Source organism: Lynx canadensis, chromosome F2 (genome assembly GCF_007474595.2).
Source record: "Lynx canadensis isolate LIC74 chromosome F2, mLynCan4.pri.v2, whole genome shotgun sequence".
NCBI classification, from domain to species: Eukaryota; Metazoa; Chordata; class Mammalia; order Carnivora; family Felidae; genus Lynx; species Lynx canadensis.
The window spans coordinates 29,165,138-29,191,209 of record NC_044320.2 but is presented as its reverse complement, the minus strand read 5'-3'; the positions used below and the strand labels follow the sequence as shown (position 1 = coordinate 29,191,209).

At 39.4% G+C, this 26,072-nt stretch overlaps 1 protein-coding gene across 1 annotated transcript in view; it reads left to right on the top strand.

Moving 5' to 3' along the window:
* The window catches only part of TRHR (thyrotropin releasing hormone receptor), a 45,207-nt gene extending 19,713 nt beyond the window's left edge, over positions 1 to 25,494 (top strand). Inside the window, exon 3 of the mRNA XM_030304500.1 lies at positions 24,514 to 25,494. Within this exon, the coding sequence (XP_030160360.1) occupies positions 24,514 to 24,921 (408 nt within the window). The 3' untranslated portion in view covers positions 24,922 to 25,494. The remainder of the gene's footprint in view (positions 1 to 24,513) is intronic.
* Positions 25,495 to 26,072: the final 578 nt, after the last annotated feature.

The following is a 26,072-nucleotide window of genomic DNA, read 5'->3' as shown; positions in this document are numbered from 1 at the left end:
CATGCCTGGTTGGCAGTCGCTTATCCACCCTTCAGGTGACTGGTATTCCTGAGTTCATCCCATGTGCTAGGTATGCTGCCCAGGAATTTTTGCACATCATCACATTTGTACCTATAGCATAGGTATAATTTATCATCTCAATTTTAAAGGTGAGGAGTCTGAGATTTAGCAACGTTAACCTTAAGGTCATCCAATCAAGAAATGGAAGAACACGGAGGGGTACCTCGGATGGCTGTCAGTTTGCCATCTAACTCTTGATTTCTGCTCAGGTCATGATCTCATGATTTGTGAGTTCAAGCCTTATGAACTGTTAGTGATGTCAGCATGGCACCTGCTTGGGATTCTCTCTCTCCCTCTCTCTCTGTCCCTTCCCCCTGTGTGCACACACTCTCTCTCTCTCTCTCTCTCTCTCTCTCTCTCTCAAAATAAATAAATAAACATTTTTCAATAATGGAAGAACAGGGATCTAATCCTAGCATCTAATCTAAAGCCTCTGACAGTAACATTATACTCTACTTCCTCACCCTTACCCACCACTTACCCACCGTATTAGTATCTCAGAGATGAGGTACATATCTTAGGCCATACCTGCCTAAGAAAAAGGAAACTTCTGGGGCACCTGGGTGGCTCAGTTAGTTGAGCATCTGACTTCAGCTCAGGTCATGATCTCGCGGTTTGTGAGTTTGAGCCACGCCTCGGGCTCTGTGCTGACAGCTCAGAGCCTGGACCCTGCTTCGGATTCTGTGTCCCCCTCTCTCTCCACCCCACCCCTGATTGTGCTCTGTCTCTCTCTGTCTTTCAAAAATGAATAAACATTAAAAAAAATTTTTAAGATAAAGGGAACTTCTTATATATGTGACAATTACATCAATTCATTTATTCCACAAAATGTGCTGAACACAGTCTTGAGTGTTCCTGGCACTGTTTCAGAATTGAAAGAGTGAATAAATAAGACAAGAATCTTTGTCCTGTGGAGCTTACATTCTAAGGAGGAGGACAGAAACAGAATAAATACACACAGTATATAAACATATACACATAGTATATCAGATATTGGAGAAAATTAAGCATATGAGGGTGATATGAAATAAGAGGGAGATGATTTTAAATAGGGTAGTCAGTGATTTAAAATAAATAGCCCATCGTCAGAATGGAGTGTTGTTTTGATTCTATATGCCGACACTAGCTAATGTCCTTTATAAATCAATGCCTGAAACAACAGGATTTTTCCCATTAAGGAAATGTTACAACACCAGGCTGGCCTACATACATCATTTAGCTTTTATGCACAGGAAGTATAGCAGTGATACTATTCAATTATCTTTCATGAACTTTTATAACACTTATTCTAGAGGAAAAGCCATTCTTCATTCTAATTCAGAACAGAAACTGTTTCCAATGGTGGGACTAGGGGCCTCTAGGTAGGTCAGGCACTGAGAGAGGTTCGTGACCGGTGTTACCTTATCTGTATACAGTGCTTGTTCTCTTCCTTCTTGTCAGAGAAAATATGACAATGTCTACCCAGTTCCACCTAAGGAGTAAGAAGCAGTTGCCTTTTTAGGGACGTATAGGACAAGAGACTTCCAGCTCTTCAATGGCAGCCAGCGTGTTGAAGCACAGAGGGGGGCAAACCGTATGGATCAAATCCCAGCTTTGCCTCTTGTGAGTGTATGTGAGTTCCCTCATTTGTAAAATGGAGGTTAATGGCAGCACCTTCTTCAGGATGTTATTGTCGAGATTAAATGAGCTGATATGTAAATGAAACACTTAGAACAGGGTCTGATGCACAGTAAGTGATGAATGATTTTTGTTGTTAGTTTCAAAATGAGCTTTGCTTTTACAGCTTTTACTATGTTCCAAACACTACAGAAGCCCTTGATAAACATGATCTAATTTATCCACACAACCACCCTTGGAGATAGGTAGAATGTCCTTCACCATTTTTACTGAAGAGAAAACTAAAACTCAGAAATAGAAAGGGGCCCAACGTCCAACAGCCAGTAAATGCTGAAGCCAGGATTCCGGCACAGAGTGGCTGCTCTATAAGAGGAGTATTTGGCACAGGGAAATTAGAATCTGATATGAGATCCAAGGGACAGGCTTGCTCTGGGCCAGCCGGGTCCACCACCATCAATCTGGAAGTGCACTGTCTCCAACTGGTGCCTGAACTCATCATCCATAAGAGCACACGTCTTCTGTCTTCTGGGAAAGCTGCTCCAGGATTATTAAAAGGACTGTATCGGCATGATATTTTGTAGGTGACAGTTTTTAGAGTGGTAATGTTCATGATGCCTCTGTCATAAGAGAAATCAAATTTTAAAACAACCTTGGTCCAAAGTTGAGAGCCAGCATTATTGGTCCATATTTTTCATAGGAGCTACTGATAATTAGATGAATAATTTGAAAAAAATAGCCATAAATCATAACAGTGGATTGAAATGGGTTATATGTCATTTATCTGTTTGACTGAAAGTTTTTGACTATTCCATTGGTTGGCAAACTACAGCCGTGGGCCAAATCCAGGTCCAAGAAAAACTGCTTGTTTTTCTAAATAAAGTTCACCCGTGTCTGTTCATTCATGTGTTGTTCATGGCTGCTCTTGCATCATAGCAGTAGAGTTGAATAGTTATGACAGAGACTGGGGGCTCCGTAAAGGCTAAAATACTTACTGTCTGGCTCCTTACAGTAGAGGTTTGCTGGCCTTGAACTATTCCTATTTAAAAGATTATTTGTGGGGCACCTGGGTGGCTTAGTCGGTGAAGTGTCTGACTTTGGCTCATGTCATGGTCTCATGGTTCATGAGTTTGAGCCTCCCATCAGGCTCGCTGCTGTCAGCACAGAGCCTGCTTGGGATCCTCTGTCCCTCTCTCTCTCTGTCCGTCCCCTGCATGTGTGCTGTCTCTCTCAAAAATAAATAGACATTTAAAAATAAATAAATAAATACATACATAAAAGTTTATTTGTGAAAATATATACTTAGTACAGGTACATGAAAGGTGCTCAAGAAATAAATTATAAATATTAAACAAATACTACGAAAACAAGAATTACCACAAAAGAGAAAGTTCAAGCTTATCACAGGCAACCTAAATTAGCAGCTAGTGGATCCCCTGCCATCATCTTGACTCTATATCCCCTAAAGAAAATTCTTTGTCCATTATATGGGAGAATCCTTGATTTCAATGGACTCTAAAAATACAAATCTTGGGATGCCTGGGTGGCTCAGTTGGTTAAGCATCCAACTGCAGCTCAGGTCATGATCTCACAGTTCGTGGGTTTGAGCCCCACATTGGACTCTGTGCTGACAGCTCGGATTCTGGAGCCTGCTCCAGATTCTGTGTTTCCCTCTCTCTCTGCCCCTCCCCACTCATGCTCTGTCTCTGTCTCTCAAAAATAATTTAAAAATGTTAAAAAATTTTTAAAAATTTAAAAATACAAATCTAAAATGCAGAGTGACATCCAGAAAAATACTTTTCTACAGCTTTATGAGTGACTAAGAAGCCACAGATGACTTAATGTGACAGCAGAGAGGTAAGACAGCACAAGAATGACTGTCAAAGTGGATTTGTATCTTTTCAAGGAAAACCCCACTTTGGTGTATATTAATGCAGTATCAGTCACCATCAGTAATGGGCAGTGACCTCAGCATAAATCATATCGAGTTAGCATCTCTTCAGTTGTTCATATCCCCTAAGTTCTTCATAACATTATTTCTAACAATTGTTTATTTTTACAGAATAGCAGACTGTTCCCCAGAAAATGTTCTTCACCCTAATTCCAGTTTGATCTATCGTGCCCCTTTTTGAGACTGAATATTTACACATTCATTTTCATTTTTTATGAATATAATTTATTGTCAAATTGGCTGACATACACCACCCAGTGCTCATCCCAACAAGTGCCCTCCTCGGTGCCTATCACCCATTTTCCCTCTCCCCCATCCACCCTTAGTTTGTTCTCTGTATTAAAGAGTCTCTTATGGTTTGCTTCCCTCCCTCTCTGCTTGTATCTATTTTTCCCCCTTCCCTTCCCCCATAGTCTTCTGTTCAGTTCCTCAAGATCCACATCTGAGTAAAAATATATGATATCTGTCCTTCTCTGACTGTCTTATTTCATTCAGCATAATGCCTTCCAGTTCCATCCACGTTGCTGCAAATGGCAGGATTTCATTCTTTCTCATTGCCAAGTAGTATTCCATTGAATATATAAACCACATCTTCTTTATCCATTCATCAGTTGATGGACATTTAGGCTCTTTCCATACTTTGGCTATTGTTGAAAGCGCTGCTATAAACATTGGGGTACATGTGCCCCTATGCATCAGCACTCCTGTACCCCTTGGGTAAATTCCTAGCAGTGCTATCACTGGGTCATAGGGTAGCTCTATTTTTAATTTTTTGAGGAACCTCCATACTGTTTTCTAGAGCAGCTGCACCAGTTTGCATTCCCACCAACAGTGCAACAGGGTTCCCATTTCTCCACATCCTCAGCAGCACCTGTAGTTTCCCGATTTGTTCATTTTAGCCACTCTGACTGGTGTGAGGTGGTATCTCAGTGTGGCTTTGATTTGTATTTCCCTGATGATGAGTGACATTGAGCATCATTTCATGTGTGTGTTAGTCATCTGGATGTCTTCTTTGGAAAAGTGTATATTCATGTATTCTGCCCATTTCTTCACTGGATTATTTGTTTTTCAGGTGTTGAATTTGGAAAGTTCATTATAGATTTTTGATACTAGCCCTTTATCCAATATGTCATTTGGAAATATCTTTTCCCATTCCGTCAGTTCCCTTTTAGTTTTGATTGTTTCCTTTGCATTGCAGAAGATTTTTATATTGATGAGGTCCCAATAGTTTATTTTTGCTTTTAATTCCCTTGCATTTGGAGATGTGTTGAGGAAGAAATTGCTGCAGCTGAGGTCAAAGAGATTGTTGCCTGCTTTCACCTCTAGGATTTTGATGGTTTCCTGCCTCACATTTAGGTCTTTCATCCATTTTCAGTTTATTTTTGTGTATGGTGTAAGAAAGTGGTCTAGTTCCATTCTTCTGCATGTTGCTGTCCAGTTCTCCCAGCACCATTTGCTAAAGAGACTGTCTTTTTTCCATTGGATGCTGTTTCCTGCTTTGTCAAAGATTAGTTGGCCATACACTTGTGGGTCCAATTCTGGGTTCTCTATTTGATTCCTTTGGTTTCTGTGTCTGTTTTTGTGCCAGTAGCACTGTCTTGATGATTACACCTTTGTAGTAGAGGCTGAAGTCTGGGATTGTGATGTCTCCTGCTTTGGTTTTCTTCTTGAATGTTACTTTGGCTATTCGGGGTCTTTCTGGTTCCATACAAATTTTAGCTTTGGGAGGAATGCCAGTGCAATTTTGATTGAGATTGTATTCAATGTGTAGATTGCTCTGGGTAGTATTGAAATTTTAACAATATTTGTTTTTCCAATCCATGAGCATGGAATGTCTTTCCATTTCTTTGTGTCTTCTTCAGTTTTCTTCATAAGCTTTCTATAGTTTACAACATATATGTCTTTTACATCTTTGGTTAGGTATTTTAGGGTTCTTGGTACAATTGTGAATGGGATCAGTTTATTTATTTCTCTTTCTGTTGCTTCATTATTGGTATGTAAAAATGCAACCGATTTCTGTATATTGATTTTGTACCCTGCAACTGTGCTGAATTCATGTAACAATTCTAAGAGTCTTGGTGGAGTCTTTCAGGTTTTCCATGTAGAGTATCATGTTAGCTGTGAAAAGGGAAAGCTTGACTTTGTCTTTACCAATTTTGATGCCTTTTATTTCATTTTGTTGTCTGATTGGTGATGCCAGTACTTCCAACACTATGTTAAACAACAGTGGTGAGAGTGGACATCCCTGTCATGTTCCTGATCTCAGGGGAAAAGCGATCAGTTTTTCCCTATTGAGGATGATATTAGCTGTGGGCTTTTCATAAATGTCTTCTTTGACATTTAAGTATGTTCTTTCTATCCCAACTTTCTTGAGGGTTTTTATTAAGAAAGCATGCTGTATTTTGTCAAATGCTTTTTCTGCATCGATTGGCAGGATCATATGGTTCTTATCCTTTCTTTTATTAATGTGATGTATCACATTGGTTGTTTTGCAAATATTGAACCAGCCCCACAGCCGAGAAATGAATCCCACTTGATCATGGTGAATAATTGTTTTTATATGCTGTTGAATTCGGTTTGCTAGTATCTTGTTTAGAGTTTTTGCATTTATGCTCATCAGGGATATTGGCCTGTAGTTCTCCTTTTTTGTGGGGTCTCTGCCTGGTTTAGGAATCAAGGTAATGCAGGCTTCATAAAATGAGTCAGGAAGTTTTCCTTCCCTTTCTATTTTTTGTACCAGCTTGAGAAGGATAGGTATTAACTCTGCTTTAAATGTCTGGTAGAATTCCCCAGGAAAGCCATCTGGTCCTGGACTCATTTGTTGGGAAATTTTTGGTAACTGATTCAATTTCTTCGCTGGTTATGGGTCCATTCAAGTATGGGTCCATCCATACCCTTATGTGTATACCCTTGTAGGTTAAGGCCTGTTTATCCCTGGCTGCTTTCAGAATTCTCTATCTTTGTATTTTGCCAGTTTCACTATGATATGTCATGCAGAAGATCCATTCAAGTTATGTCTGAATGGAGTTCTATGTGCCTCCTGGATTTCAATGTCTGTTTCCTTCCCCAGAATGGGGAAGTTTTCAGCTATGATTTGTTCAAGCACACCTTCGGCCCCTTTGCTTCTCTCTTCTTCTGGAACTCCTATGATATGGATATTATTCCATTTCATTGAGTCACTTAGTTCTCTAATTATCCCCTTGTGATCCAGAATTTTTTTATCTCTCTTTTTCTCAGCTTCATTTTTGTCCATAATTCTATCTTCTATTTCACCTATTCTCCCCTCTGCCTCTTCAATTTTGGCTGTCACCGCCTCTAGTTTATTTTGTTCCTCATTTACAGCATTTTTAATTCATCATGACTATGTTTTAGTTCCTTGATCTCTACAGCAATAGATTCTCTGCTGTCTTCTATGCTTTTTTCAAGTCCAGTGATTAATCTCATGACTATTATTCCAAATCCTTGTTCAGTTATATTGCTTATATCTGTTTTGAGCAATTCTTTAGCTGTCATTTCTTCCTGGAATTTCTTTCGAGGAGAATTCTTCTGTTTTGTCATTTTGGCTAGTTTTCTGTCCCTTATGTGTTTTAAAACTTGTTATGTATCCTGCACCTGTGAGCACTGCTATATTAAAGAGAGGTCATACACTGTCAAGGGCCTGGCCCTTCAGGAGGTGTTTTTTGGAGAGTGTTATTTGCTGTCTGTTGTTGTGAGTTTGGTTACTTTATCTCCCTACTCGTAGTGATGTTTTGAACCCTCCACCAAGTGTGCTTTGATTTGTTTATTGAAGTACCCCTGTAAAGGAAAACAAACAAACAAACAACAAACAAAACAAAAACACTCAAACACATACACAAACAAAAAAAAACCCCAAAAACAAAAACCCAGAAACACCAGCTACAAGTAAACAATAGGGTGGAGAGGTGCTGATGGAGGAGGCCTTACCCCACACAAAGAGAGAAATGACAGGGGTGGGGAAAAAGAAAGAATAAAGTTGACCAGAGAAACTATATGGCTTAATCCAGAGACAGAGAACAGAGAATAAAGAAGGAGGTGTGGAACATGTATCAAGGGAATGCATTAGATATGTCTGCTTAAACAAACCAACAACCAGAGTAACCAGACTAGAGGAGGGAAGAGATAAGAAGGAGAAAAGGAAGGAAGAATATATCTACATAATAAAAATTGTCCAAGAGTGAAATCAGGCAATGCAATAGCATTGGTCTGGAGGATGGGCCGTTGGGATCCTCAGCGTCAGTCCCGCTCTAGTAGATATGCAGTTACCAGGCACCGAGGGGTGTGGTTTTGTATGGGTGGGTTCTGCCTCCACTGTGGGCCCCAAGGTCTGATCTCTGAGGCCCCACCTTGGTTGTTGTGGGGAGAAAAATGATGACCCCCCTAGTATTTCCTCCACGGACCAGGTGTCCAAACCACTCTGTTTGTGCCATCCTCACTGTGCTGTGGGTGCAAACCAGGCAGTTTGTCCTGCTCCATGGACTCCTGTGCCCTGGTGTTCAGCTGGGATTCAAACTCTTGCTCCACGTGCCCCAGTACTGGGGAAGCACCGCTCTGCACGGCCCAATGTGTGGTCCCCGGCTGACAGACACAGGCAGGCTTTGTTCTGTCCCACAGCATTCCAGGGAGGGGATCACTTTCTCCTACTGTGCTTTGCACCCCTGACATAGCCACCCAGGCTGGGACTGGCTCCCTTCCTCGCCAGGGGCACGATCCGGGCAGCCGGCCTCAGTCCTGAGAAAGCCCCTCAGTTAGAGATTGGATCTTCCTCAGTCCCAGCCGGAGGTTTTTCTCTTGTCCAGATACAGTTCTATGCTTCCCCAGCCTCTCTTTCTCTTTCCTTTGTCTCTCCGCAGAAGGGGATCCATTTATTTTATCTCTCCCAGTTCACAGTCACACACCTGTGGCCTGTCAGGTTGTCCCCGTGGGTCCCTGGAAGTGACTGTCTCTTTTCCTCCCAGATTCTTGGAGTTAAAAATCCTTTAGCTTCAACACTGCTTTGTTTGTGAGAGGAGGGAACTTTGGATCCCCCTACTTCTCCACCATATTGGCCCCTACTCCTCTTGATTTTCATTTTTAACTCCAAGCACTTTTTTTATGCCAAACCTTGATTCAAAGGCTAGAGATAAAAATATGCAGTGTACATGATTCCTGCCAGCAAGATCTTATGTGTCAGAAAAGCAATCAGACCTAAAATAACAATGACATTTGTGATTAGGGCTGGAAGTACCAACCATGTGGATGGAACTGCATGGAAGAAGCAAAAGTTAGAATAGCATTAGTTAATTGTTTATTCATTCATTCATTCATTTCTTGATTATTCATGGTACCTACTAAATGCCAGACCTTCATGTTGCTCCATGTATATAGGTGGGGCAGGGATCCTGAAGGAGCTATCATTCTAAGAATGAAAAAGAGACAATAAACAAATAAACAAATGAAGCTATAGCATCCTCTCAGAATGGGATGGTTAGTACACATGAACTAAACAGAGAGATATGTGAGAAAGCAACCCAAGGAAAGGTTAGTACCTGCCACTCTCTAGAAAGTTAATATTCTTTTCTCTGTATCTCTTTCTCTTCATCTATAAAATGAAAATAATACCTACTTGATAAATACTGCAAAGATTAAATAATTCAATAAAGTCCCTGGTGTTATGTTTAAGATCTGTTGCATACAATAAGGAATTGTTGTTGTTGTTGTTGTTGTTGTTGTTGTTGTTGTTGTTGTTGTCAGAGTCTTCTCTGCTGTTTGGTTAAATCCTCCACTTTTCCCAGATGGTTAAAATTATCTGTTGTTTATTGAAGACCATACTCTTTGCAGGTGCTTTACCTAAATTACTTCATGTATTCTTTACACTTAATCCTATTTCACAGGTGAGTATACTGAGGCTTACAGGCATGAGATATGTTGCCCAATATAGCTAGAGAGAGGCAGAACTAGAATTAGAATCCAGCCTGTTCCCTCAACTACTATACTAACACAACCTGGACAAGACCATTGAAAACAAACTCTAATGATTTAATAATCTGTGATAAAAGCGTGGGCATCATAGCTTAGGCCCAGCATGCTGTGGTTTGCATCATATGCCTTGTAGACTCATGTAGGTTTTTAATCAAATCAGTAAAAGCAGATAAATGGAAAGTAGCTCCATTCAATCTGTTAGGCTAACAAGGAGTGATAAAGTTAGCACCCCTTACCAAGGATGCACATTTCAAGACAGGATAAGGGATGTAACAGCACCTCATAGTAGAAAGGTCTAGTATATGTTTCAATGTGATTTCACATCCTCCTTGCAATTAATCCTCATATATTTTTAACTAGACATCAAGGCTCAGCAAGTTTTGAGTGGCAACGATTGGTAAAGCTGACATTTCAAACCACATCATCTGATTCTGAGTCCCATGTTTAGCCCATCAGAGAGCTAAAAATCAAGGAAAGGTGCTAAATTTATGATTTGCTGAAGAAAAGAAATGTATTTTTCCCATTTGACTGTTTCTGTGAGTTCTTTTGGGACAGCTGGAACATTAGCTCCATAACTCCTGACAGGCCCAAGCATGCTACAGGCGGTCTCCCCCAGGAGAGACACAGGTAGAGAAGAAGGTGGCTGCTTTCCAGGTGCTCTCAACCCTATGATGAGGTACTATGTCCAAGATCTTTAGGAGCAAGACAACTAAATATGCACTAAAACTTTGGCAGCCCTGAGAGCTTTACTTCTATTTAGAGATTACCTCTCTCCCCCTCCATCATTCACATTTTACATTTTAAAATATTCTCATTGATTTCCCATCCCCTGCTGGGTGAGCTGAGGGATTGTGTGTGTGTGTGTGTGTGTGTGTGTGTGTGTGTGTGTGTGTCACTGTCTGTGGTGCCAACCCTCACCAGGCTGCATGGCCAGGGAAGCACAGGGGAGAGATGAGATTGGGAAATAGCTCCCTTGGAAAGGACCGATATCTTCATAGAAGTGTTAGAGCCTGCTGCTGGACTCTCAGCTCAGAGCCAGCCAAGATGCCTCATTCAGAATCTCCAAGGTCTGGTTCCAAAGAGAAAAATGACCAGAAGAACTAAACACATTCTAGAGAGCAAAGGTAAGAAAACCCAAGCGAGGCAGTAGGGCAGGCTTTTCCACATGCTTAGCCATTCGCCAATAATTTACCTGGAAGTTCAAGAACATTTAGAAGCTAAATAGCACACTCAACCCACAGCAGATGAACTGTAGCATTGTTCCAGTATGGCTCATACTGAAAGAATTTAGAGTGACATTTTATTTTCTAAATTGAGATGTTATTATAATTTGAATCCCAATTCTGCTGGCTGAGTTTTCCCCTTCCCAGCATGTTTCCAAACATCGGCATCCTATGAACAAGAAAACATACAAGCAACAGGAGGGGAGCCAGCCTTTCATCACTCCCAATTATCAGACTGTAACCAACCTTGAAATCTCCACACCACAGTAGTTGCTAGTGTTGTGGTAAGTTTTATAGCAAATCCTCAAGGCTAGCTACAAACGCTACCTAGCCCTGGGCTGTTTTCCACTGTTAGCAGAAGAGCCCCTAAATCGGAAACATTCAAAAAACATGCTCCCTCAGAACTTAGTGGCACAGAAGGAATGGAATCACTGTTAGGGGCTGAGGCATAAACCCTTGGGTGGAACTAGGAATTCATTTTTCATTCTCCCTGCTCCACTCTCTTACAGCCTTCACCACTTCCCAACTTTCAACCCAAGTTTTGTTTTTTGGTTTTGCAAACTTTAAAAAAATTTTCCCCAAATTCAAGGTCTTATAGTAAAGAGAATAGGGAGACTTGCAGTGAAATACACATGCCCTTAAAGTGTGGCTTTCATTCATCAGCATACGACTTTCTAAGCATCAGTCTTGTCCAGTAAAGTGCAGACAAAGTCGGGCTTTTAGGAAGAAAATGCCAAGCGCACTGCCTGGCACACAGTAGGCATTGCATATATTTGGATGCTCTTACTCCCCTTTCGCCTGCTAATTCCTATTGCTAGATTAGAATACCCTCCACTTTCAGGGCGCCTGGGTGGCAGTCAGTTAATTGACTTCCGCTCAGGTCATGATCTCACAGCTTGTGAGTTAGAGCACCACGTTGGACTCTGCTGACAGCTCAGAGCCTGGAGCCTGCTTTAGATTCTCTGTCTCCCTCCCTCTCTCTGCCCCTCCCCTGTTCATGCTCTGTCTCTCTCTCTATCTCTAAAATAAACATTAAAAAAATTTTTTTGTAAAGAATGCCTTGCACTTTCATCCTGTTTTCCTATCTCCATACTGAAACATGTTAAGAAATACTGCACAGTGCTCCTCTAACAGAGACTCTCAGAATTTCTCAAAAAATGAGGCTTACAGCTACTCAGTGTCTCTCTTACCCTGAGAGGTTTTGGTATAATTTAGCCCTGAACTCGAGTTCCACTAACTAGAACATCTCAGTGCTCCATTGTTTTTTTCCACTCTTCACATGTCTGTACCTCTCTCTAACTTTGCTCATGAAAGAAAGTACAGGCTTTGAGGGTTCATCCCACATCAGACTTGGATGCAGAACTCTGTTTCCCATAAGAAGTGCCCTCACACTTGGTATTTGGTGATGCTTTGTAAATTTTCTGGAGCACTGTGGATGTCACAGAGGAACGGTCGCATGGTGTTCTACATGGAAGTATGTCCTTCTATAACTCCACCCCTCAGCCATGCTCAGGTATCTTACCAAGGGCAGTGTCAGCTCATGACCACACTGGCCCATGAACCCCCCCACCCGGGGTATAGAGCCCAATTTCCTGTCTCCACAAATGTCTTACTCAGAAAACAGCTCTGCTTGGCAAGTCCATTTTCTCAGCACCTATACAGTTGTGGAGGAAAGTTTTCTTTCAATTTCACTGGATACACCACACTTGCAAATTTATACTCAAAAATCTTGTGCCACTATTTGTTTCCTTAATCCTTTCTTCTCCCTTAATCACTACGTCTTCCTCAAGCATCACTAAATACAACCAAGCTTTCTCTACTGTGAATCTCTGCTAATATTTTCCATGGACATTCTTAATCAGAATAGAGCCCAGAAAATACTTTGTACCTCTAGCTAGAGTGACTCTTCTTATTGGAATATTTAGATATAGTACTTCACAGGTGGAATAAAGAACCCATGCGTTATCCTGCCTAGGTGGCTTCTTGCCAAGAAATCTGTTAGTAATCCACAAGGCAGGATTTGACGTTCCATGGTCTCTCCACCATGAATCACCACTCAGACTTCATTCACTTTTATTGTACTTTAACTGACTTTGAGTTGATTCCAAGCCCTTTGGTGGCCCCATCATTCAATTTTTAAACCTTACCAATGATCTCACTCCTTAGTATGAAGCACCCCACATTGATTATAACTGTCTTTTAAAAACTGTATTGCCAGGCTCCAAGTCAAAACAAAGCAGACAGAACACTCTCGGCGAGGAAAATCCCAGAGCTCCCAATCAGTGTAGACACTTACCTAAATTCAGATTTATATAATTGTCTCATCGAATATATTCCTCAACTGGCTCAATTAATGTAACAAAATGCAAGGGGTCATTGATCACTTTGCTGAAGGCCATCTGAGAGCAAAATATTCCCAGTAACAGAACACTTTGTTAAAATGCAGCAGTGCAGGAGAACATGGACAGGATCCAAACACAGAACATATTGTTACTCTTCAAAGAATAGCATTAGAATATTAAAGCTAACGGTTTTGTATTCATTGACCAAGAAAATGTGTCCAGAAGGAGTACGCTTTTTGAAATTGGGAATATTCCAGCCAGAAGTACAGGAACTAAAGCACTTTGCTGATTTAAAGAGTCCTAAACCCATAAATGCCTTCTCAATTATATTTTAACAGATGTGAAAAATAAATATTAAAGAAAAATAAGTATTTACTCAGTAATGATTCGACTGTACATTGAGCCCTCATTATGTGGCAGGCATATTTACTAAGGACTTCTCCCAACCTTTTATGTATTAGAGATCCAATAAAAGTTTGTTGATGATTTACTTTGGTCATGAAGCCAAAACCAGAACTTTGGTGTTATAGAATGTGGGATCCAAAACAAGTAAAGAGCGTATGATTCACAAATTAAAGTTACCTGTGATGACACTCGTGAAGATCATTCATTATAAAAGTGGTAAATATCTTCAAATACAAGTTACTGATATGGTTGTCATCTCTTTTTACATGGCTTTGTTTTATGAAAGCTTTTAGTTTAAGTCTAGTTTAAAGTTTTAGTTTTAAGAAAGCTTTTCTAGTATTTAAGATTGCCCTGACACCTTTTGGGATGAGCACTGGGTGTTGTATGGGAACCAATTTGACAATAAATTTCATATATTGAAAAAAAAAAAAAGATTGCCCTGAAATCTTTATATTCTGCCACTTAATTTCGGCCAAATGTTTGAATGGACCCTGGTACCTGTTATTAAGTAATTTTTGGCTCAGCATTCCTTTCAAAGCTTCAGTCTTTAAATTGACAGTATTCCTTAGAAATAAATATAATAATAATGATAAAAATAATACATACATATATACATTGACAGTACTCCTTAAAGAGGATTCACTTATTTGGCTTTCTTCTTAAAGTGATGCCCCAATACTTCTCTATAACTCAATTTCTTCAACAGTATTTCACTTATAATAAACTTTAAGGAAAAAAAAATTTTCTTAATGTTTATTGATTTTTGAAAGAGAGAAAGCACAAGCAGGGGAGGGACAGAGAGAAACGGCAACATAGGATCCAAAGAAGGCTCTGCACTGACAGCAGTGAGCCTGATGTGGGGCCTGACCTCACAAACCACAAGATCATGACCTGAGCCAGAGTCGAACGCTCAACCGACTGAGCCACCCAGGTGCCCCACTTATAATAAACTTAAAAAGGGAAAATAATAGGGGCGCCTGGGTGACTCAGTCAGTTGAGCGTCCGACTTCGGCTTAGGTCATGATCTCACAGTTCGTGAGTTCAAGCCTCACATCCAACTCTGTGCTGACACCTTGGAGCCTGGGGCCTGCTTTGCATTCTGTGTCTCCCTCTCTCTCTGCTTCTCCCCTGCTCATACTCTGTCTCTCAAAAATAAATAAATATTTAAAAAAAATTTTTTTTAAGGGAAAATAATAAAAGGTTAGGAGACCACGGTTTTGGGTCTAGAGATGCACCTTGTTCTTAATTAGCTATAGAAAGTTAAAATGAATTCTAGTAAGTTCTTCAGCACTTCAGGAAACTTCAGAGAATCCTCCCTGTGAATGCAGCAATTAAGATGATGACTGAGAATCACTGTTGTTAGGAATTGAATTTATTCCTATAGTTTATCAGCACTTTGATGGATACATATGCTCCAGGGACTATTTCCCTTTGCCTGGCCTTACAGCCCCCAAATAACCCCCAGTTATGTGAAAATGAGCACAAATATGTCTGCATATTATGTTACCGTAATATATAAGTTATATCTTCTTAGAATGTTGGAACTGGAGAGACTTTTGAGATAAATATAGATTCCATATTTACCGGCTCTGGAAAATGAGGTTCAGACATAGGTCATACGATGTGCCCAATCTCCTCAGAGTCAGAGATGGATTGTGAAACCAAGCCGCTGCACCCAACCCTAACTCTTTCCTCTGTACCCACTCCACTTTGCCACTCACTAACATACAGGACTATGCCACCACAATTCTCTCCCAAGGAAGAATGTCTAGATAATAGCAAGACCCATGACCATGCACAGAATTTTTCTGAATCAAACATAAAATCAAAAGTCAGAATTTTTTCTGAATCAGTACAAGAATTCCAACAAAATCTTCCAGAGAACTGAGGTATCAATTAACTCCCTGTGACTTCCTGGGCAGACTAATAAGCTAATCTCTGATAATGAATCAAAATGTCCCCAAATCCCATGTAACCAGATCTTCACAAATGACATGCTAATTGCACTGTGACCCCTGAAATAGAAGTTTTCAGTTCACTTTATTTTTTATTCCATTTAATTACTTTTTCATTTTAAATTTTATTGTTTGTTTTTTTTTTCCCTAGGAAGTAGATTGGTGTGAAGGATCCCTATCTGCCTTGTTATGACAACTGTCTTCTCCCTAATCAATACTTTCTAAATGTAGCACTCCAATTTTGGGCAAAAAAACACACGTAATCCTAGGGCTACCAATGATTCCTGCCAATAATATTATGCTTTCCAAATATTTCATCAACATTGTTTACAACAATAGAAGTCTTCAACTCACTATACATGTTGATTTTTGGAATTATCTAGAAAGAAAACTAGCTGTAGCATCAAAAGACCGTAGTCTAATAACTAGCTTTGCTGTTTATACATATATACGAGTTGTATGACCTTATTTCTGCACTTTTCTGAGCTCAGTTTCTGTCCCTCTTCAATGAACTGGGAACAGTAACACCTGTCCTACAGATTTCATAGGGAAAAAATACAAAATAACTTGATGACAATGAAAGTACTTCATTAATTCCAAGGAAGTAAATAATTTGCTGCTATTACAACCCTATTCAGTATTTAGGGTATTGACTTAAAAGTGACATTTTTCTCCTGCATTATCTTGATCTTTTAGATTGAGTGTGGCTAAGGAGAAAATGGGAAGATATTGAAAAAGTGTTTTCATGTATATGTCTGAGAAGAGGCCAACCTCACCACTTGTGCACCCTGTACTATTCCCTATTCATGAACACAGTTCTTCCAATTGTCTTCTTTTTCTCTCTCCTGGATCACAAAATTTCCCCTCTATGGGATTGCTCCTTCAGTAAACAAAGATATAATATCTTCTATTTTTGAAAAAAATCGATTGACTCTGCATCCCACTCTGGCAACTCTTCTATATTACCAGTCCTTTTCCAGCAAAACTCTCAAAAGATATTTTTATAGTCACTATCCACTTCTTCCACCATCTCTTGAACCCACTCCAAACAGGCTAACCTGATAAGTGAAAATCTTATAAGTATAAATAAATAATAAACTTCTCCAAAAATATCCATTTTCTCTCACTCATGTTTTTCTGTCTTGCTGTTGTTCTCCAATCTTCAAGAGCAGCCTAAGACTAATCCCAACTGTTTTAGGTTTGTCTTTCTTTATTCTGTATCTTTGTTGAGTCCTGATATGTCTATAAAGTCAATTAGTATTTTTCACCAGGTATTATATTAATAATTATCTCTCAGAATTGTTCTAATGATTAAATGTTTAATATTCTTGAATGCTTTATAACTTAAAATGCAATATACAACCCAGCAGCTCCATTCCAAGGTATATACCCAAGAAATATAAAAACATATATCCACATTAAGAACTTGTACACAAATGTTCATAGCAATATTATTCATTACAGGTAAAAAGTGCAAACCAGCCACATGACCAGATAAATGAAATGTAGCATATACATAGGGTGGAATATTATTCAGCAATAAAAATAAATAAAGTACTAATACATGCCCCAACTGTGGATGAACCTTAAAACATTATGCTAAGTGGAAGAAGCCATTCATACCACAAAAGACTAATTCTATTCATATGAGATGTTCAGAATAGGCAAATCTATGGGGACATAAAATTAGTGGCTGCCTAGGACAACCTAGGCCTGGGGAAGGTGGGAATGACTTGTAATGGATGCGAGGTTTCTTTTCAGAATGATGAAGATGTTCTAAAATTAGGTTGTGGTGGGGCGCCTGGGTGGCTTGGTCGGTTAAGCGTCTGACTTCGGCTCAGGTCATGATCTCATGGTCCGTGAGTTCAAGCCCCACGTCGGGCTCTGTGCTGACAGCTCAGAGCCTGGAGCCTGTTTCAGATTCTGTGTCACCCTCTCTCTCTGCCCCTCCCCTGTTCATGCTCTGTCTCTCTGTCTCAAAAATAAATAAATGTTAAAAAAAAAGATTTTAAATTAGGTTGTGGTAATGGTTGCACAACTCTGTGAGTATACTAAAAACTTGAACTATACATTTTAAGTGTGGGTGAATTTAATTATATGTAATCTATGTCTCAATAAAACAAAATATGAGGTTAACATTAGTCATAAGTCAAGCTGATAACATGCACCCTTGGTGTATTGTGTTGAGAATGACAGTTCACCTCTATGGCCCTCCTCCCCCAAATCCATACCTTCATTCTAAGTGTGAGAAAAATATCAGCCAAACTCAAATTGAGGGATAGTCTATATAATACCTAACTGGTACTTCTCAAAAGTAAGGAAAGTTCGAGAAACTGTCACTGCTCAAAGGCACCTAAGGAGATGTGATGATTAATAAATACATGGTATCCTGGACAAGATCCTGGAACAGAAAAAGTGAACCAGGAAAAACCAATAAAATTTGAATAAAGTATGAAGTTAACTAATTCCATAGAAAAATTATCAATATTGGTTTGTTAATTGTGACAGATGCACCACACTTTTAGGTGTGTTAATGATAGGTATTAATAACAGGGGACTTTGGTGTAAAGTATATGGAAACTCTGCATTATCTTTGCAACTTTCCCGTACATAAATCTAACACTTTTTTAAAAAACAATATACAAACATTAGTTAATAGTTTTAGAATTTATAGTAAACATCATAGTACATGGGATAGTAGTTAGTAATACAAGGATCCTTAGCAGGCTGAAATGAAGAACCCAAAAGGCCTGGTTTTTCACATGCAGCACATATATGCAGAGTTGAACTAGTATTTCCTGAAGGAACCATAATTTCAACTTTAACAGTCAGAAGATAGAAATTTGTGCAGTTCACATTAGAAAGAAAGAAAGAAAGAAAAAGAAAGAAAGAAAGAAAGAAAGAAAGAAAGAAAGAAAGAAAGAAAGAAAGAAAGAAAGAAAGAAAATCTCTACTAGGGTCTTTATCTAGAGGCTTTATAATGATTACAAAGGATGTGTTGAAAAGGACTGAATCCAAACTCTTTTATGAACACTGTATGCCACTGTTCCACATAATTACGGTGAAAAGTAAAGTGTAAATAGTGGGGCTTGATTTTTCTTTTTAAATTTTGTTAATGTTTATTTATTTTTGAGGTGGGGGTGGGGAGCGAGGGAGAGAGAGAGCCAGAGAGAAGCAGAGGGAAAGGAAGACACAGAATCTGAAGCAGGCTCCAGGTTCTGAGCTGTCAGCACAGAGCTGTGAGATCATGACCTGAGCAAAAGTCAGATGCTTAACTGACTGAGCCACCCAGGCACCCCTAGAAGGGCTTGATTTAAAATATTCAAGCTGATCCTCATGAGAAAGATAACCCTTCACTATGGTGGCCAAAGACAGAGGCCCTTGCTTAGCTCCTCCTGTTCCCACCCTGCTCTTCCCCTCAACCATCTCTGTATGCAATCCCTCTCTCTCCAAACACTATGTTTTAATCAATTGACTTTTCCAGCTTCCTTTTCTTGCCCTCAGTATATTGTGCAAAAATGGCTGCCTACCTCCTCATTGACTAATGGGGCTTCATGGAGCTGACATTTGCAGAACTCACCACCGTGTCTCCTTTGGCAGCTCCATCTCTCCTTCTGGCCTAGCCATGGAAGGCCAGGCACCCCACAGTGTGACAGCACCTCATCAGAGAAAACTTGATAGCTTTTGTAATGTAATAAAAATAATGGCTTTTTGTAAATCTTCCTAGAGGAAGAGAGAGAGAGAGAGCTCCATTTAGTCACGCGATCTGCAATTGGGCCTTGCATACTAAATCACTTCGGGCCCCCATGATATGCCCCGCTATCTCATGCCTCCAGGTTACCATACACATCCAGTGTCTTCAGGAACACTCTTCCTGCCTCTCTTTACCTCCAGATTTTGGCTTAGATGTCACTGAGACCAGAAAACCGTCACAAACCACCACTCAACCTCAATTCCAGATCAGGTACTCTCATAGAACCAAAACTTTTCTCTGTCTTAGGATTCATCACAATGTATTTTATCTGCCCATCAGATTATAAGGTACATGAAGCCGTTGGCAAGGTCTCTCTGGACCACCGTCAAATCCTCAAGAGCCAGGACATTGACTGGCACCCAGTAGGGATGCAAATGAATCTCCTAAATGAATGGATAAATTCCTTCCCAATCAAAAGTATGTTGTGAAATCCTTTTCCCTGAAGATTGTGTCCTACTGTTTCTCAAGGACCTTCACATTCTGGTACAGAGGTTTGTAAAGAAGCAATCTTTCACCTTATCACATATCCCATACATTGCCCTAGCAAAAATGTCAATGCTTAAAAACAATGGCCCAAAGATATTTTCAAATTTGCATATTTGTCACTTTATTTGAGATAAGGAATAGCAACAAAAATAAAACTTCAACAACCACAGTGAAATAATTGGGTATGAAAGACAAACACCAGGACATTTTTTCCTAGGTGTTTGCTTCTATACTGAATAAGAGCTGTTAAAATCCAAGCTATGGTTACACTAAAAACTTATGAATATTTTAGAAAGTGATTAAATGCAATAAAAAATTCTGGGAATTAACTAAAAATAATTACAAGTGGAGTTAAATGTATTCTCTATTATCCCACTGGAGATGTATTTTCCACTTCATCAATTTTAGAAACATATTTCACTCCATACTTCCTTACATTTTTAAAAATATATTTATTTCAACAAAAACTGAAATGTATTTAGAACTCATTTTATTAATTAACCAATCTCCACTTAAAACAGATTTTTTAATATTACAAAGTCAAATGTTTGCAAAAATCCCCTAACAATATGTTAGAGAATTACAATCCAGAAAAGGATCATGGCTATATTTTGAAATAATTCTTTCCATGCCTGAATTTATTCAGCATTTACTGGGGGCTATCTTATGTCACACACTGTACTAAATCCCTGAGGACAAAGAAATTAATAAACTTACCCATGCCCTGAAGAAGACTACCATATATTGGAGAAGTGGACAGATATAGCTCATTGCAATAAAAAGTTTTGGTAGTGATGTCAAAGTTTTCCTGGGGAACTGTGGAAGCATATGGCAGAAATATTAACCTTGAAACATGTTGCTTTTCTTAAAAACAATGCTCCCTCAGTGACATTAAGTGAAAACAGGTAGGTAGTTATTAAATGTGGGTTCAATGTTTCACCTGACAATTGTAGAGAAAAACACAAAGGCAGATGAAATTCAACCTTTAAGTTGGAAATTTAACAGCAATAAGTATGTTGGATTTATACTTAGAAGAACTTAAAGGTTTAAGTGACCAGAATGGGGATAACCCAGTAGAAATCTCATAGTTGGAAATGCAAAAGACTTTCAGAGAGAGAGAGAGAGAGAGAGAGAGTGCAAAGTATAAAGGAAGGAGCGTGGGTTTTGGCTTAAGTAGACTTAGGTTGAGTCACAACTTTGTCACTCACTACTCATGTAGTGTCCTTAGACAAATCACACAGATTCTTTAAACCCCAGTTTCCCAATATGCAAAATGGAGCTAACACTAGCTTACACATGGAGTTATTATAAGCATTAAATAAGATAATGTTTACGTACCTTTATGATGAGCCATCATAACGAACTTAAATGTGATGGTACCAATCTCATCGTTCAGGAAGCACAGATTCAAATATCCAATGCTGAGTCCTTGGCAAGGAGTGGGAAGATGTTAATGAGTGTGAAGCAGTGACCTGATGTCAGAGAACCTGGAGTACTAGAGAGAAGACAAAGGCAGGGATGGTGATGACAAAGATGATAATTACTGTAGCTCCCTCTGAAGCGCAGAATACTTAATCACTGGATTAAGTGATTTCCTAGGACCAATTAAAGTATTTACTTATAATCTTAAAAATCTTCTTAGAAAAACATTAGGCTTCAGTTAACCTCTTGACTGAGTAAATCCTTCTTATCTCTGAAAGAAGTCAGAATCTCTGGAATATTTTACTTGGTATTATATGAACCAATGTGAAAATTACACCATCTCATGGAACAACTTCTCTACCCACAGCGAGCAAAATATGAAGTGTTAACTCTGTGCACTGAGTCTGAAGAGAAGCTCAGGGTACAATGAGTGAAGCAGAAGAGGGGACATGGGACCATTCTTGGAGGGCAGGGAGAGCTTCAAGAAAGTGATAAGATGGCCCTAGAAGGGAGGAAACAGGAACCTGAGAGGAGGTGGATAGCATAGGTATCACTGCAAGGAAGTAGTAGGAGTTGTTCAAAAAGAGATTGTAATGGTTTAAGAAAGAAAGAAAGAAAGAAAGAAAGAAAGAAAGAAAGAAAGAAAGAAAGAAAGACAGACAGACAAAGGCTATTTGTAGCCATAGATTATATTTGGAGAGTCAAGGAAAGAGACAGTTGCTATAGATCTGGAAAGAATAACAGCAAGAAAGTATCTACTTCCATCCACAATGTAGGATGCAAGGGAAATTCCTAGCTGAGGCAAAAGAGATATGGCTAAGAGTGAAACAGAGCCCCAGTGTCAGAAGGTTAAAAGTGCTAGGGATAGGGGCACCTGGGTGGCTCAGTCGGTTGGGGGGCCGACTTCGGCTCAGATCATGATCTTACGGTCTGTGAGTTCTAGCCTCACATCGGGCTCCGTGCTGACAGCTTGGAGCCTGGAGCCTGCTTTGAATTCTGTGTCTCCCTCTCTGCCCCTTCCCCATTCACACTCTGTCTCTCTCTTTCAAAAATGAATAAATGTTAAAAAAAAATTTTTTTTAAGTGCTAGAGATAAAAGGAGGTATTCCAACTCAGGACACCCTGATGGATTCTATTACCAGGTATAGATTCTATTACAAGGTAGGGAGATGAATTTATAGTAGATACTGATGACAGAGTAGATGTCTAGATGCAGAATCTTTATTTCTACACTAAAGAACTTTAAAAAGCCCTCTCTGAAAACAGGATTCCCCTCGATGCTAGAACAAGATAGAGGCTGCTGGTATTAACCTCAGTAAAACAGCTGGGAAGTCTGGAGGGATGAGGAGGGAAGAATCAGTTCCTTCCATTTGGGGTAGTTTTCAAGCTCAGAACATCTGGAAGGTCTGGGCCAAGGAAGCTGAAAATTCTTAAACTCTGTGAGAGACTAAAAATAACTGAAAATTATGTATGTATGTACTTATTTATTTATTTAAAGATTTTTCTTATTTTTCAGTAATCTCTACACCCAGCAGGGGGCTCAAATCTACAACCTCGAAATCATCAGTCACATGCTTCACCAACTGAGCCAGCCAGGCACCCCTGAAAACTTATTTTTAAATGTGTAAAGTGTTGCTTTAGAAGAAGAGCAATCAATTACCTTCCCCACCCAAAAGATAACCACAGCTACAATTTTAATATGCCCTTCACAGAATTGAAATATTGTGTCCTCTTTATACTGTCACTAATCAAAGGATAGCATTTTCATAGTGGTTTAGAGTTCCAAAGCCCTTAACATGTTCATTATTTTTAAATTTTATTTTCTCAATATCTCTATGACGTAAGTGAAACACTATGATCAGGCATATTTTCAGATAGAGAAATGGAAGTACAGATGAATGATTTCATTAAGGTCTTAAAACCACTTAATATAGACAAAGCCAAATGACCTAACTCTGGGTCCAGGTCAAGCCCCAGCTGCTCACCGAGCATGAAGGTGAGAGAAGAATCTTCTAAACGATGCTCTTTGGTAATCTTGTCCCTGGGCAATCTTGGATATCAAATCCATCCTACCTATTGTCCTAGCTCCTGTGCATTGCTGTTCTTAGGAGTAGGGTCAGCTCCACGTAAAATTTCAAAGTTTATTTTCTCCATCTTGCATCTCCCTTTACGCTGAAGGAAAGTTGTGCATTGAGAAGGGCAAAACTTTGGATCTGGGCTGACTTAGATTCTGATCCCAACTCTAAGACTCTGCCATTTCTGCCAAAGTACTCACCAGCACCTACACGTTAGTTTTCTAACTTGAAAAATGGAAGATGCCATACATATTTTGGAAGGTTTTCAGCTCTTTTTTTAAATGTGGGTTTTTTGTTTGTTTTTGAGAGAGAGAAAGCATGTGCGTGAGCAAGCATGGGAGAGAGAATCTTAAGCAGACTTCATACCCAGTGGGGAGCCCAACACAGGACTCAATCCCATGATTGTGAGTTCATGACCTGAGCCACAATCAAGAGTCAGAGGCTTAACTGACTGCACCACCAAGGCACCCTGTGTTTTCAGCTTTTTAAATGTAGTGACATATGCAAAGCAGTTAGTCTAGTGTCTGGCACATAGTAGACATTCAATAACCATTGGCTTTCTAAAAAGACATTTTCTCCTTTTCAAACTATTACGTTCCTCCTTGGATTTAAGGGAGCAATACTGGCTCCATTTTGCAGACAAGCTATAAGGTTAAAATCATTTCTCAGGGCCATATATAAGGTAAGTAACGATGGGATTAGGCCCTAGGTTTCCCAACACTTGTCACAGACATTTATGGTGGCCTGTGTCACATTCTCTCAGCTGGACTCTGATTGCAGCCATTGTTATAGTGGATTTGCAGAGAGCATCCTGTTTCTGGTGTTCACTGTCCCCTGTCTAGCTTCTCTGCCTCAAGTTTCTTTCTAAAGCCCCCAGGAGTTTCCAAGCAGGAGAATTCTGAATGTATGGACCAGTTAAAGCCCCTAAGGGCACTCCTCAACAAAAGGGAGATGGCAGCCAGTGGACAGATGCCAGGGCCTCTCTTTCCCTGGACAGATAATCCTGAAATGCACAGTGGGAGCCATCACCCCATCTTAGCTTTCCTCTTCCATCACATTCTTTTTTTACCCTTAATCCTGTTTCCTGGGATGATCTCACAAATAAACCACCTGCATTTAAGTCCTTGTCTCAGACTACATCTTGGGAAATAATTGCAGGAGTGGGGGGGAGGGAGTTTTTTTTATTTTCATTTGTTTGTTCTGTTTTCATTTGTGTTTGCAGTGCATTTCTCTTTATTTCTCCATAGGTCACCAAGATGCTGGCAGTGGTTGTAATTCTGTTTGCCCTTTTATGGATGCCCTACAGGACTCTTGTCGTTGTCAACTCGTTTCTCTCCAGCCCTTTCCAAGAAAATTGGTTCTTGCTCTTTTGCAGAATTTGCATTTATCTCAACAGTGCCATCAACCCAGTGATTTATAATCTCATGTCCCAGAAATTCCGTGCAGCCTTCAGAAAGCTCTGCAACTGCAAACAGAAGCCAGTGGAGAAACCCGCTAACTACAGTGTGGCCCTAAATTACAGTGTCATCAAGGAGTCAGATCATTTCAGCACAGAGCTTGATGATATCACTGTCACTGACACTTATTTGTCTGCCACAAAAGTGTCTTTTGATGATACCTGCTTGGCTTCTGAAATAACCTTTAATCAAAGCTGATTCATGAATAAGAAGAAAATGGACTACAAAGTAAATGAGAATCTGTGCCGTTATCAGCCCAAGAAGAAACAGCCAATACTTGTACGTGAAGACAGAGCAGATAAAGTCTTTGCCAACGTTCTAATAAATCCTGGCCCAAGATACTTTAACACATGAGAATGATTCATATTTTCCTTCTAGTATCACAAAAATGTTTCACAAAAAATGAAGCAGATTTGTGAAAGAGCCAAATGGTAGAAACTGAAAGTGAAGCTCTTTCCATTTAATTTGAGAAACTCACTATATTTCCTGGGGCTGTGAAGTTTAGATAAAATCTAGACATCGATTTAACATTATTCATAATAAATGTAATTTCTCAAACTCCCCCAAATTACTTGTCCATTTGGTAATTTGCAACATGTAAGTGTTTAAATGTTTGCATTTAACATTTCATTTTAACAAAGTACAGTGCTATTTCATGCATCTCTGAAACTACAGGGGAAAATAGAAAAAAATTGTTTATTGAGTAAAAATGAGATTTCAGACAAATATGTTCACTATATGAAAAACAAAAACAAATGTCATAATGCTTATAAAATTCTGAGATGATTTTTTTTAATTCAAGTACAGCTGGCACACAGTATTACATTAGTTTCAGGTGTAAAACATAGTGATTTGACAGCTGGATATGTTATGCTGTGCTCACCAGAAACGTAGCTACCATCTGTCCCCGTACAACACTATTACAATAGGATCGACTATCTTCCCTATGCTGCACCTTTCATCCCCTGGAAGATTTTTATGTCTTATAAAGTAGATGTCATCATTCAACTTTAATGGAAAATAAACCTCAATATAGCTGGAATTACAAGTTGGGAAGACATGTAGATTTCATTTTTAGATGAATCCGACTCTGAACCAACTCTTTGAACCTCCTAAATGATGGGTGAGACAGGAGAAATCTATTAAATAACTATGAAGATACAAACTAATGTGTGAGTAATACTGAAATGCAGTGACAGGACAAGAGTGAGTATTTAAAATAAGGTTTTACTCTTTCTCTAAAATTTTTAAGGAAGAAAATCCTTTTTGAGCATTCTTTGTGTATAAACTACTGAGCCATGTCAAGCAAATCCTTCTAGTCAATCTAGCTTAAAAAGTTTGAAGCATGC